General features: G+C 42.5%; 1 protein-coding gene across 6 annotated transcripts in view; it reads left to right on the plus strand.

Moving 5' to 3' along the window:
• The window catches only part of tmem68 (transmembrane protein 68), a 68040-nt gene that overhangs the window by 15138 nt on the left and 39484 nt on the right, over positions 1-13418 (plus strand). For 5 of the 6 annotated variants that reach the window (XR_015756988.1, XM_043688383.2, XM_087986383.1 and 2 more), the window contains exon 4: positions 13034-13201. The exons of the other annotated variant lie outside the window; for it this stretch is intronic. Coding sequence is in view for 4 of the 5 variants with exons in the window: in XM_043688383.2 (XP_043544318.2) it covers positions 13034-13201 (168 nt within the window). In the remaining variant the exon portion in view is untranslated. The remainder of the gene's footprint in view (positions 1-13033; positions 13202-13418) is intronic. 6 annotated transcript variants of the gene reach the window in all.

Raw genomic sequence — 13418 nt, forward strand, 5'->3', positions numbered from 1 at the left:
TTCACAAAGGAGGACCAAGGGATTGATTTCGAAAGGGAAAATAGAATGCAGATGTAAGCTTGTGGGAAACGTAAGAATGGGCTGTAAAAGTTTTCACAGGTAGGTAAAAGGAAAACATTGGAAACTTATGTAGGTCCCTTACAGTCAGAAACAGGGTAATTTATGAGAAACAAAGAAATTGCTAATGAACTAAATTCATACTTTGCTTCATGATTAATGTACCAAAATTGATGCTGATAAATCTCCAGGCCTGATAATCTATATCCAGAGTACTTAAAGAAGTGGCCCGAGAAATAATAGATGCATTGGTGGTCATTTTCCAAGATTCTTCAGACTCTGGAACAGTTCCTGCAGATTGAATGGTAGGTAATATAATCCAACTTCTTAAAAAGAATGTAGAGAGACAACTAGGAATTGTAGAACAATGAGTCTGATGTCAATAGTACAAAAGATGTTAGAATCCATAGGATGTTATAGCAGAGCAATTAGAAAACAGTGGTTAAACCAGACACAGTCAATTTGGATTTACAAAAGGGAAATTATGCTTGTCAGACTTACTGGAATTGTTTGAGGATGTAACCAGTAGAGTTCATTGGGGGAATCAATGCGTGTGGTTTATTTGGACTTTAGGAAAGCTTTGACAAAGACTCACATAAGAGATTAATGTGTAAAATTAAAGCGCATGGGATTTAAGTAGTGTATTGAGATGGTTTAAAAATTGGTTAGTAGATGGAACACAAACAAAGAATAAATGGGTTATTTTCTGAATAGCAGGCAGTCACCAATGAGGTACTGTAGGGATTGGAACTACTGTAGGGATATTCACAATACTTGCCAATGGTTTAGATGAGAGAATTAAATATACTATCTCAAAATTTGCAGGTGACCTAAAGCTGGGTGGAAGGGTGAGCTGTGAGGAGGATGCAGAAAATTTGCAGTGTAATTTGGACAGGTCGAGAGAGTGGCAAAATGCATGGCTGATGCAGTATAATGTGGATAAATGAAAGATTATCCACTTGCGTAGCAAAATTGGAAGGCAGATAATTGATTGGCTGTAAATTGAGAGAGGGGACCGTTCAGTGAGACCTAGGTGTCCTCATGCACCAATTGCTGATAGTAAACACACAACTGTATATTGACCTTCATAGTGAGAGGCTTAGAGTACAGGAACAAGGGTGTCTCACTGTAATTATGCATGGCATTGGTGAGGCCACACCAGGTATACTGCATGCAATTTTTTTTTTAGATTAGATTACTTAGTATGGAAACAGGCCCTTCGGCCCAACAAGTCCACACCGACCCTCCGAAGAGCAACCCACCCAAACCTATTCCCCTACATTTACCGCTTCACCGAACACTATGGGCAATTTAGCATGGCCAATTCACCTAACCCGCACATCTTTGGACTGTGGGAGGAAACCGGAGCACCTAGAGGAAACCCATGCAGATATGGGGAGAATGTGCAAACTCCACACAGACAGTTGCCTGAGGCAGGAATTGAACGCAGGTCTCTGGCGCTGTGAGACAGCAGTGCTCTTTATCTGATGAAGTTGATTTTGCTACAGATTGAATCTGTTAGAATTGTATTCCCTAGAGTTGTGGGCGGCACGGTGGCACAGTGGTTAGCACTGCTGCCTCACAGCGCCAGAGACGCGGGTTCAATTCCCGCCTCAGGCGACTGACTGTGTGGAGTTTGCACGTTCTCCCCGTGTCTGCGTGGGTTTCCTCCGGGTGCTCCGGTTTCCTCCCACCATCCAAAGATGTGCAGGGTCAGGTGAATTGGCCATACTAAATTGCCTGTAGTGTTAGGTAAGGGGTAAATGTAGGGGTATGGGTGGGTTTCGCTTCGGCGGGTCGGTGTGGACTTGTTGGGCCGAAGGGCCTGTTTCCACACTGTAATCTAATCTAATCTAAATCTAAAGTTTAGAAGAATGAGGTGGGCTGTCATACAAACCTATAAGGTTCCTGCAGGACTGGACAGGTTAGATGCAGAAAGGATGTTCCTGCTGGTAGGGGAGTCCAGAACCAGAGATCATAGCTGAAGGATAGGTGGTAAACCTTTTAGGACTGAGATAAGGGGAAATTTCTTCACCAAGAGAGTGGTGAGCCTGTTGAACTCACTGCCACATAAAGTGATTGAGGCCAAAACATTGTTTTTTCAAGAAGGAGGCAGATAAGTCTATTGTAGCTAAAGGTATTAAGTTAGATGGGGTTAGGGCAGGATTAGGACACAACTCAATCATCAGCTGTGATCATATTGAATGGTGGAGCATTCAATATTGAATGGGCTACTCCTGCTCCTACGTTTTTATTTCTGTTTTTAACTGGTTTTTAATTATTTGAGCAAAGTATTGCCAGTGGTTTTCTGAAAGTTTAATGCATATCAACTGCTTTTTGTTTGTACAACAAATGAGTTTTAAAAAAAAGTTTGTTTAAATATTGTATCATTGCTCGAAAATAAATTGTGACCCTTCAGCTTGGTAATTGGTTCCATTGGATGTGTGCTTTTCCCATGATCAAAAGCACAACTTAAGAATTTTGCCAAACGTGTACAGCAACATGCTGTTCAATATTAAATTTGAGACTAGTTAGTCCACTTGTTTCACAATGATCTTAGCTTCAAAATTAAAACAGTGCCTAAACATGTAAAGATGCCATAGTTTTACCAGACCATAGGGCTGCTCTCTCATATCTGAGAGTTGGCTACACTAAGTGAAGTGATTTGCAACCATGTAGGCAAATATGGCTGTAAGCTTCAGTGACTTGTATTTCTATTGTGCCTTAGCAACAGGAAAGTTTTTAACAAATAGGTATAAAGAAAATTGATTCCAGGCTGTCAGGGAAAGTTTGAGAGTAGGAATGAGCTTGATGAAAGAGCTTGGTCTTTGCAAGATTGTTAGATTGGCCAGCAGTTCTAAAGGATAGGGTGAAGGCAGCTGAAAGCTGCATTCATGGGGCATGTTGGAAGCAGCAGGGCATTACAATAGTACACAATATTGCAGTCAAAGTGATGAAAGGATTTATGTCCTCTAGGAACTACAGTTAAATGGTGGAATTTGCAAAATGAATGAATATTTAAAATGTGATAAGGGTAGGGACGCATCGTAGGCCAACAAACTGAGAAAGTGAGGTTTAGTATCAGGATTCATGTACAATGTGAATAAATTGGCATTTATGGAGGGAGATTGAGAGGAGACCAGCAAATGAATCACACACAGACTAGATTCTCAACTATAACAATAACCACCCTAACATCCACTAACAGAGCTGTGTCAAGACTCTGTTTAAAAGAGCTATAACACACTGCAACATCCCGGAGGTCCACCAAAAAGAGGAGCACCTATTCGAAGTCTGTACTAATAACAGGTACCCTAACAGCTTCATCTGCCGATGTCTGGCATACAAACAACACTAAGAACACACTGTGCACCCCAACACTGACTACCCTACCTATGTTAGAAATGGCTCAGAACTGACTTCTACACCATCTGGGAATAATGACAGCACACAAATTAACAGCCGTACTTCACCAGCTGCTATTCAAGCCAGAAGACCCCATACCCCCAACATGCAGGATGAATGTGATATACAAAACACCATCCAACAACTGCAAGAAACATTATATAGGACAAACAGCCAGGAAACTTGCCACCAGAATACATGACAATCAGCTTGTAACAAAACAACATGACCAGTTCTCCCTCATGTCAATACACACTGACAATGAAGGACACAAATTCAGCTGGGCCAATGTTATGATACTGTGACACGCAAAACAAATTCCTGGAGGCCTGGTATTCATCGACTGGTTCCATAAACAAACATGTTCAGAGGCAACACAGCGCTGAAGATGTCACCCAGTCAGGAGAGAAAACATTTGCAGAAAAATCACCTGGCTTGGCCAACCGACCAGCAACTTCTACGTATACTTCTGGTCACCACACTACTACAATGATGTGAATCCTTTGGAGAGGGTACAGAAAAGGTTTACCGGGGCATTGTTTAGTATGGGGATTTTAGCAATGAAGAAAGATCGGATAGACTGAATTTGTTTTCGCTGCAATGCAAGAGTTTTGAGGAGTGATCTGATAGATGTTAATAAGATTGTGAATGGCATGGAGAGAGTGGAAAGTATGAGGCTTTTTCCCAGGGTGGAGGTGTCAATTACTAGGAGGCACAGATTCAAGGGGTGGAGGTGGAGGATGGGCAAGTTTTTAAAAGAGATGTGCGATACAAGTGGTAAGTGCCTGGAACGCAATGTCAGAGGAGGTGGTGGTAGCAGTCACAATAGTAGCATTCAAGAAGCACTTGGATGAATGTATGAATAGGAATAAAAGGGTATGGATCCTGCAAGTGAAGATAGTTTTGGTATGGAATTGCAAAATGCAACCTTGAAGGGCCGAAGGATCTGTGCCTGTGTTGCTTTGTTCTTTGTTTCTCTGTGATCTTTCTGAAAGAGCTGAAATGTTAATTAGGTTTCTGGCCACAAATATTCCAGTAACCTAAAGAGTATTTCCAGGATTTTTTTTTGGTTTTATTTCAGATTTTCAGCATCTGCAATAATCAGGAAGTTCCAAATCTGAAGGTGACAAATAGTGACAGTTTGGCAATGCAAATGTGGGAAGAATGGGTGAACCGTGTTGTGATGGAATTAACTAGTAATACTACAGTCAATTCTGATATAAAGCAACAGGGCCGTTCTCGTGCGATCTCGCATTATAGGAAAATCACACAATAGCCACTAATGGGACCGGAATTGCATTACAGTTAAGGAAGGTTTGTGTTCCACAAATAATGGTCTAAATTCTCCAATCGTGTTAAAGCCAATTTGCATTGACGAAACACTTGCTCTAACAGAACTGATTGTATGCAGGTTCTTAAGCTTAGATCAGCATAGAATACTGATAGTCTTTTTCAGACCAAGGAACTGATTAGCTGAAGTCTTGTATATGATATCCACATTTACCCATTTAAACTATTTACTAAAGAAGGGGAGTCGGAAGATTTGAGGGGGTTCAAGTGGTGGGGAGAATCACTTTTGTTCTTTATGTACACTTTCTCAAATTGGGGAATGCAAAGATAAACAGCTTGTGCATAAACAGTGCACAGCTCGTGAATTAATTGTCAAATGTTAACAAAATTGATAACCTCGATTCCTGATGAAGGGTTTTTGCCCAAAACATCGATTTTCCTGCTCCTCTGATGCTTCCTGACCTGCTGTGCTTTTCCAGCATCACTCTGATCTGGACTCTGGTTTACAGCATCTGCAGTCCTCGCTTTTGCCCAAAATTGAGAACGAGCCTGGTATTAAATACACTCCTTTTAGAGAAGCAGTGGCCAGTTAACTCAGATGATTAGAGTGTGGTCCCTTTATGCCATAGTCATGGGATCAATCCTGATACATTGCTGGTCCCTGAACAGTAGTTCCGAAGTACAGAGTAGTATAAACCAGAAAATAATGAGAGATTGTGAGAAGGGCATGGTGGTAGTTATGCATGATTTGAACATGTTGATTGGATTAATCAACTTGGCAAGGGTAGCCTTGAAGAAAGTGTGTGTAAGGGACTGTTTCTTAGAGCAACATAGAGTCCTAGAGATGTACAGCAGGAAACAGATCCTTTGATCCAACTTGTCCATGCCGACCAGATATCCTAACCTAATTTAGTCCCATTTGCCAGCACTTGGCGCATATCCCTCCTTTCCTGATGAAGGGCCCTTGCCCAAAACGTTGATTCTCTTGCTCCTCAATACTGCCTGACCTGCTGTGCTTTTCTAGCACCCCACTCTCTACTCTAATCTGCAGGATCTGGAGTCCTCACTTTCTCTCATATCCCTCCTTTCCTATTCAGCTGCCTCTTAAATGTTGTTGTAATTGTACCAGCCTCCACCACTTCCTCATTCCATACACGCACCACCCTCTGCGTGAAAAAGTCGCCCCTTAGATCCCTTTTAAATTTTCCCCTCTCACTTTAAACCTATGGCCTCTAGTTCTGGACTCCTGCACCCTATCCATGCCCCTCATGATTTTATAAACCTCGATAAGGTCACCCCTCAGCCTCCGATGCTCCAGGGAAGACAGCCCCAGTGTATTCAATCTTTCCCTACAGCTTAGATCTCCAACCCTGACAACATCCTTATAGACTTTTTTCTAAACGCTTTCAAGTTTCATAAGATCCTTCTGATAGGATGGAGATCTGAATTGCACACAATATTCCAAAAGTGGCCTAATCAATGTCCTGTACAGCTGCAACATGACCTGGCAATGCCTATACTCAATGCTATGACCAATAAAGGAAAGCATACCAAAGGGACACGTTCTTCACTATCTTGTCTACCTGTGACTCCACTTTCAAGGAACTGTGAACCTCCAGTCCAAGGTCTCTTTTTTCAGCAACACTCCCCAGGACCTTCCCACTAAGAGTATAATTCCTGCCCCGATTTACCTTTCCAAAATGCAGCACCTCACATTTATCTAAACTAAACTCTATCTGCCACTCCTCAGCCCATTGGTCCATCTGATCAAGATCCTGTTAGACTCTGAGGTAGCTGTCTCCGCAGTCCACTACACCTCCAATTTTGGTGTAATCTGCAAACTTACTATACCTCCTATGTTCACATCCAAATCATTAATGTAAATGACGAAAAGCAGTGTACCCACCACCAATCTTTGGCACACCACTGGTCACACTGCCATAGAGCCAAGCGGACAACTGGCTGCATTAGATTTGATATTATGGAATTGAGCAAGATTAATAAATAAGGATAGTTAAGGATTCTCTTGGAAGGATTGACCACCACATGCTAGAATCTCAACTTCAGATTGAAAGAGTGAAGACAGATTTTTAGCATTGGGCAAAGATTTAAACAGACTTGAGGAAGGAATTGGCCCAAACAGACTGGGCACAAATGTTTAAGGGCAGGACATTTGAAGAGCGATGGCAAATGGTTAGGGAGATACGAAATACTTCTCAATGAAACTTATTCTTAAGAGGAAGAGGAATTGAAAAATCATCCATGGTTTAACAAGGAAGTGAAAGATTACATAAAGGTAAAAACTAGGGCATATCATGCTGTAAAAAAACTAGTGGCAAGCTGGAGGATTGGGACAACTTTGAGCATCAGCAAAGAGTTACTAAAAACAAAATCAAAAGAGTTAAGATGAACTACGAAAGGAAACTAGCAGAAAACATTAGCACTGATACCAAAAGCATCTGTAAGTATATAAAAAGGAAGAGAATAGTGAAAACAAATGTTGACGCTTTAGAGGACGAAAATGTGACATAATCATGGAAAACTCGGAGACGTCAGAGGCACTAAAACAATATTGTATCTTGGTTTTCAGAGTGAAAATCATTTCTCCCCAAAAACTGCAGAGGAATATGGTGAAATTACTATAACTAGGAAAAACGTATTAAGTAAACTGATGGGATTAAAGGCAGCGAAGTCCCAGGGGGCCTGATGGTCTGCACCTGAGGGTATTAAAGGAGGTGGCAGCAGAGGTAGTGGGTGGATTAGTTATAATTTTCCAAAACTTGCTGGATTGTGGAAACGTTCCATAGTGACTTGGAAATATGCTAATGTGACAAATTCAGAAAGGGAGATCAGCAAAAACTGGGAAACTATAGACCAATTAGTTTGACCTCTGCAGTAGGCAAGTTGTTGGAGTCAATCAAAAAGGGAGATAACTGAACACTTGGAAAAACAAAGCTGAATTTACCAGTGTCAGCACTGGTTTCATGAAGGGCAAATAATGCTTGACAAAGTTGTTGGAGTTCATTTGAGGGTGTAACCAGCAAGATAGATATTGTGATCCAGTTGATGTGGTATACCTAGATTTATAGAAGGCATTTGACAAGGTGCTACACAAAAAAAAACTGATCCAGAAGATGTTATCCCAGGGGTTGAATATAGAATACTGGCTTGGATAGAGGATTGGCTGACTAATAGAAAGCAGAGAGTCAGTGTAGTAGAGTCCTTCTCTAGATGGTGAATTGTAACTTGTGGGGTACCACAGGGTTCAGTTCTTGGACCTCCACTATTTACAGTCTATATAAATTATCTCCAAGCAGAGACATGTAGCATAATAAAGTTTGTGGCTGATGATAGGTGGGAAAGCAGATAGTAATGGGTTAGAATTTACAGATGGATATTTCTAGGCTGAGGAATGGGCCAGAATCTGGTCGATGGACTTTAATGCGCATTGGTGCGAGGTTATTGCCGTTTTGGTTGGTTAATCAAAGGAGGCAAATTATTTAAATGGGAAGTGGATCCAAAATGTATCAGTGCAGAGGGATCTGGGCATCTTTTGTGCATGGGTACACAGGTGCAGTTTATAATAAGAAAAGCATTTATTGCAAAGGTACTGGGTTATAAAAGTAAAGAAGGCATTTGGTATGCTTTCCTTTATTGGTCAGAGCCTCCTCCCTACCTTTTATCTTAGCCTGCTGGACAAACTTTCCTCATTCCTGAAGAAGGGCTTAAGCCCGAAACGTCGATTCTCCTGTTCCCTGGATGCTGCCTGACCTGCTGCGCTTTTCCAGCAACACCTTTTCAGTACAGGAGTTAGGTGGTCATGTTGCGGCTGTACAGGACATTGGTTAGGCCATTGTTGGAATATTGCGTGCAATTCTGGTCTCCTTCGTATCAGAACGATGTTGTGAAACTTGAAAGTGTTCAGAAAAGATTTACAAGGATGTTACCAGGGTTGGAGGATTTGAGCTGTAGAGAGAGGTTGAATAGGCTCGGACTGTTTTCCCTGGAGCATCGGAAAATGAGGGGTGACCTTATAGAGGTTTATAAAATCATGAAGGACATGGATAGGATAAATAGACAAAGTCGTTTGCCTGGAGTGGGGGTGACCATAGGTTTAGGGTGAGAGGGGAAAGATATAAAAGAGACCTAAGGGGCAACTTTTTCATGCAGAGGGTGGTATGTGTATGGAATGAGCTGCCAGAGGAAGTGGTGGAGGCTGGTACAATTGCAACATTTAAATGGCATTTGGATAGGTATATGAATAGGAAGAGTTTGGAGGGATATGAGCCAGGTGCTAGCAGGTGCGACTAGATTGGGTTGGGATATCTGCTTGGCATGGACGGGTTGGACCGAAGGGTCTGTTTCCGTGCTGTACATCTCTATGACTCTGTATAAGTGTTGTTACAATTCTACAAAGTATTGTCTGGAATATTGTGTTCTGTTCTGTCTCCTTACTTGAAGAATTTGGTGGTACTGGAGGCAATTCGGAGGAGGTTCACAAGGTTGATATCAGGGATAAAAGGGCTGTCATTTGAGGAGTGGTTGAATAGCTTGGGCTTGTACTTGCTGGAGTTCAGAAAAATGAAGAGGATTCTGATTGAGGAATGTAAAATGCTAAAGGGTATGGATAAGGTGGATGTGGAACAGGTGCTCTTCTTGTGGGACAGTCTCGAAATAAAAGAGTACAGTGAGAGGAGGTTGGTTCAAAACTGAGATGAGGAGAAACTACTTCTCAGAGGGTTGTGAATCTGTGGAAATCACCCAGACTGTGATAGAGGCAGAATCAACCAATAGATTCAAAAAAGAAATAGGTACGTTTCTGATGAAAAGTGAGATAAAGGGCTGTGGAGAGCAGGCAGCATCCTCCACCCACCCTGCCTCCTGCAAAAATGCTATCACTAATTCCCAATTCCTCTGCCTCCACTACATCTGCTCTAAGAACTAGTTCCACCAGGTGGTCTCCTTCTTTAAAGATGCAATTTCCTTTCCCACATGGTGGTTGATTCCCTCCAGCGCATCTCCTCCACTTCCTGCACCTCTGCTCTCGAACCCCACTCCTCCAACTGCAACAAGGACCCCTTGTCCACACCTTCCACCCCAATATCCTCCTTTACATCGCGTCATCCTCCGACATTTCTGCCATCTACAAACTGACCCCACCACCAGAGATATATTTCCCTTCCCACCCCATCCGCTTTCTGTAAAGACTGTTCCCTGCGTGACTCCCTCATCAGGTCCATGCCCGCCCCAACAACCCATCCTCTCCTCCTGGCACCTGCTACTGCAGGAATTACAAAACCTGTGCCCACACCACCCCCCTTACATCCATCGAAGGCCCCAAAGCAGTCTTCAACATCCATCAAAGTTTCACCTCCACTTCCACACATGTCATTTACTCACGATGTGGTCTCTTCTACATTGGGGAGACAGGACGCCTACTCGCAGAGTGCTTCAGAGAACATCTTCGGGACACCCACACCAATCTACCCCACCGCCCCTTGGCCGAACACTTCAACTCCCCCTCACGCTCTGCCGAGAACATGCAGGTCCTGGGCCTCCTCCATCACCACTCCCATACCGCTCAATGCCTCGAAGAAGAAAGCTTCAGTTTACGCTTCCGGACCCTCCAACCCTATGGCATCAATGTGGATTTCACCAATTTCCTCATTTCCCCTCACCCCACCTTACCCCATTTCTAACCTTCCAGCTCAGTACTGTCCTTATGGCCTGTCCCATCTGTCCATCTTCCTTCCCACCTCTCTGCACCATCCTCCCTCTGACCTATCACCATCACCCCCACCTCGATCCACCTATTACACTCTCAGCTACCTTGCCCCCCTCCAGCCCTACCCCCTCCCATTTATCTCTCCACCCTCAAAGCTCCCAGCCTCATTCCTGATGAAGGCCTTTTGCCTGAAATGTTGATTTTTTTTTTACTTTTTTTTTTGTAAATTTTATTTTTTTTAAACTTTAAATTTTTTTTTCATGCTCCTTGGATGCTGCCTGACCTGCTGTGCTTTTTCAGCACCACACTCGTGATTCTAATCTCCAGCATCTGCTGTAGTCACTTTCATCTAAGATATTGAAACTGGAGAGTGGAGTGAATTTTTGGTGAAACAACTTGGGCAAATCATTTTCCTTGAGAAATTGATGACAGCAGATATTAATAAAGCACCACTTTTTAAATAAAGATAGTGCCATATATGTGTCTCACCTGGGAACTTGGTTAAGTGGATATCAAATCAAGAAAGTAAAGATTAGAATGTCTGGTTGAAAGAATGAGTTTTGAGAAGTGTGACCAATGGAGTGGCTCAAGGATTGGTGCTGGGCCCTCTATTTTTTGTCATTTACATAAATGATTTGGATGCGAGCATAAGAGGTACAGTTAGTAAGTTTGCAGATGACACCAAAATTGGAGGTGCAGTGGATAGCGAAGAGGGTTACCTCAGATTACAACAGGATCTTGGACCAGATGGGCAAATGGGCTGAGAAGTGGCAGATGGAGTTTAATTCAGATAAATGTGAGGTGCTGCATTTTGCGGAAAGCAAATCTTAGCAGGACTTATACACTTCATGGTAAGGTCCTCGGGAGTGTTGCTGAACAAAGAGACCTTGGAGTGCAGGTTCATAGTTCCTTGAAAGTGGAGTCGCAGGTAGATAGGTTAGTGAAGAAGGTGTTTGGTATGCTTTCCTTTATTGGTCAGAGTATTGAGTACAGGAGTTGGGAAGTCGTTGTACAGGACATTGGTCAGGCCACTGTTGGAATATTGCATGCAGTTCTGGTCTCCTTCCTATCGGAAAGATGTTGTTAAACTTGAAAGGGTTCAGAAAAGATTTACAAGGATGTTGCCAGGGTTGGAGGATCTGAGCTACAGGGAGTGGCTGAACAGGCTGGGACTGTTTTCCCTGGAGCGCGGAGGCTGAGAGGTGACGTTATAGAGGTTTACAAAATTATGAGGGGCATGGATAGGATAAATAGACAGTCTTTTTCCTGGGATCGGGAAAAGAGGGCATAGGTTTAGGGTGAGAGGGGAAAGATATAAAAGAGACCTAAGGGGCACCTTTTTCATGCAGAGGGTGGTGCGTGTATGGAATGAGCTGCCAGAAGATGTGGTGGAGGCTGGTACAGTTGCAGCATTTAAGAGGCATTTGGATGGGTATATGAATAGGAAGGGTTTGGAGGGATATGGGCCACGTGCTGGCAGATGGGACTAGATTGGGTTGGGATGTCTGGTCGGCACGGACGGGTTGGACCGAAGGGTCTGTTTCCATGCTGTACATCTCTATGACTCTAAGTCGGTGGTAATGTTTAAGAAGGTATTTAGACTAAGGCAATTGAAGGGAAAACGCATATGTCAGTTGGCTGACTGTTATGGATGATACTGCTATATATGCAGTATATTCAACAGACAACTTTAAAAACATAATGTGGCAAGTATTGTGAAATGAAAAATGTAAACTGTAAAATGTAATTATCTTGATGTTAGAAATGAGTCACTACCTAGATAACAATTGTATAAGACTCTGGTGCGGCCGCATCTGGAGTATTGTGTGCAGTTTTGGTCGCCATACTATAGGAAGGATGTGGAGGCACTGGAACGGGTGCAGAGGAGGTTTACCAGGATGTTGCCTGGTATGGCAGAAAGATCGTATGAGGAAAGGCTGAGGCACTTGGGGTTGTTTTCATTGGAGAAAAGAAGGTTTAGGGGTGACTTGATAGAGGTGTATAAGATGATTAGGGGTTTAGATAGGGTCGACAGTGAGAATCTTTTTCCACGTATGGAGTCAGCTATTACAAGGGGGCATAGCTTTAAATTAAGGGGGGGTAGGTATAGGACAGATGTTAGGGGTAGGTTCTTTACTCAGCGAGTCGTGAGTTCATGGAATGCCCTGCCAGTAGCAGTGGTGGACTCTCCCTCTTTATGGGCATTTAAGCGGGCATTGGATAGGCATATGGAGGATAGTGGGCTAGTGTAGGTTAGGTGGGCTTGGATCGGCGCAACATCGAGGGCCGAAGGGCCTGTACTGCGCTGTATTGTTCTATGTTCTAATTGTGACTGGAATCGAATTGATGTTGAGAGCCTCCATTAATGCTTCTGTTTTTGCTAGCTTTGTCATTTATGACAACTTTTGTGACACATATTTTGCAGATCAGATTAATTTTGTAACTCTTATTTTTAACACTTATGTTGCTTTTTGTAGACAGGAAACATTTTAAGCATAATAATGTAGACTTCTTCATTCATTAACTATTATGCTAACACTGCTCATTTTTCCTCAGGTTACGAAGTTCATGGTTTGGAAAAGATTCCTGATGCAGGGCCAGCCTTGATTGTTTATTATCATGGGGCCATACCCGTAGACTATTACTATTTTTTAGCTAAAGTAATTATACAAAAAGGAAGAACCTGCCACTCTGTAGCTGACCATTTTCTTTTCAAATTACCAGGTACTTTTTCTATTATTTCTGCTTATGTTTACTTGGATAATGCGTTCTGCAAAATGGCTTATCTAGAAAACTATGAAAGTTGAAATTTCTTTAGGAAGATATCAATGTGTGCACACTTAAACATTTTTTCTCCACTAAATAACATTTAGGACATCTCTAAAGAAGAGATGTGAACTTGCGTTTCATATTAGAACTTGTTAAATAACTTGATATCATA

This window comes from Chiloscyllium plagiosum, unplaced genomic scaffold (genome assembly GCF_037043375.1).
Source record: "Chiloscyllium plagiosum isolate Xiang-an unplaced genomic scaffold, Cpla_swu_hap1 HiC_scaffold_4, whole genome shotgun sequence".
Taxonomy (NCBI): Eukaryota; Metazoa; Chordata; class Chondrichthyes; order Orectolobiformes; family Hemiscylliidae; genus Chiloscyllium; species Chiloscyllium plagiosum.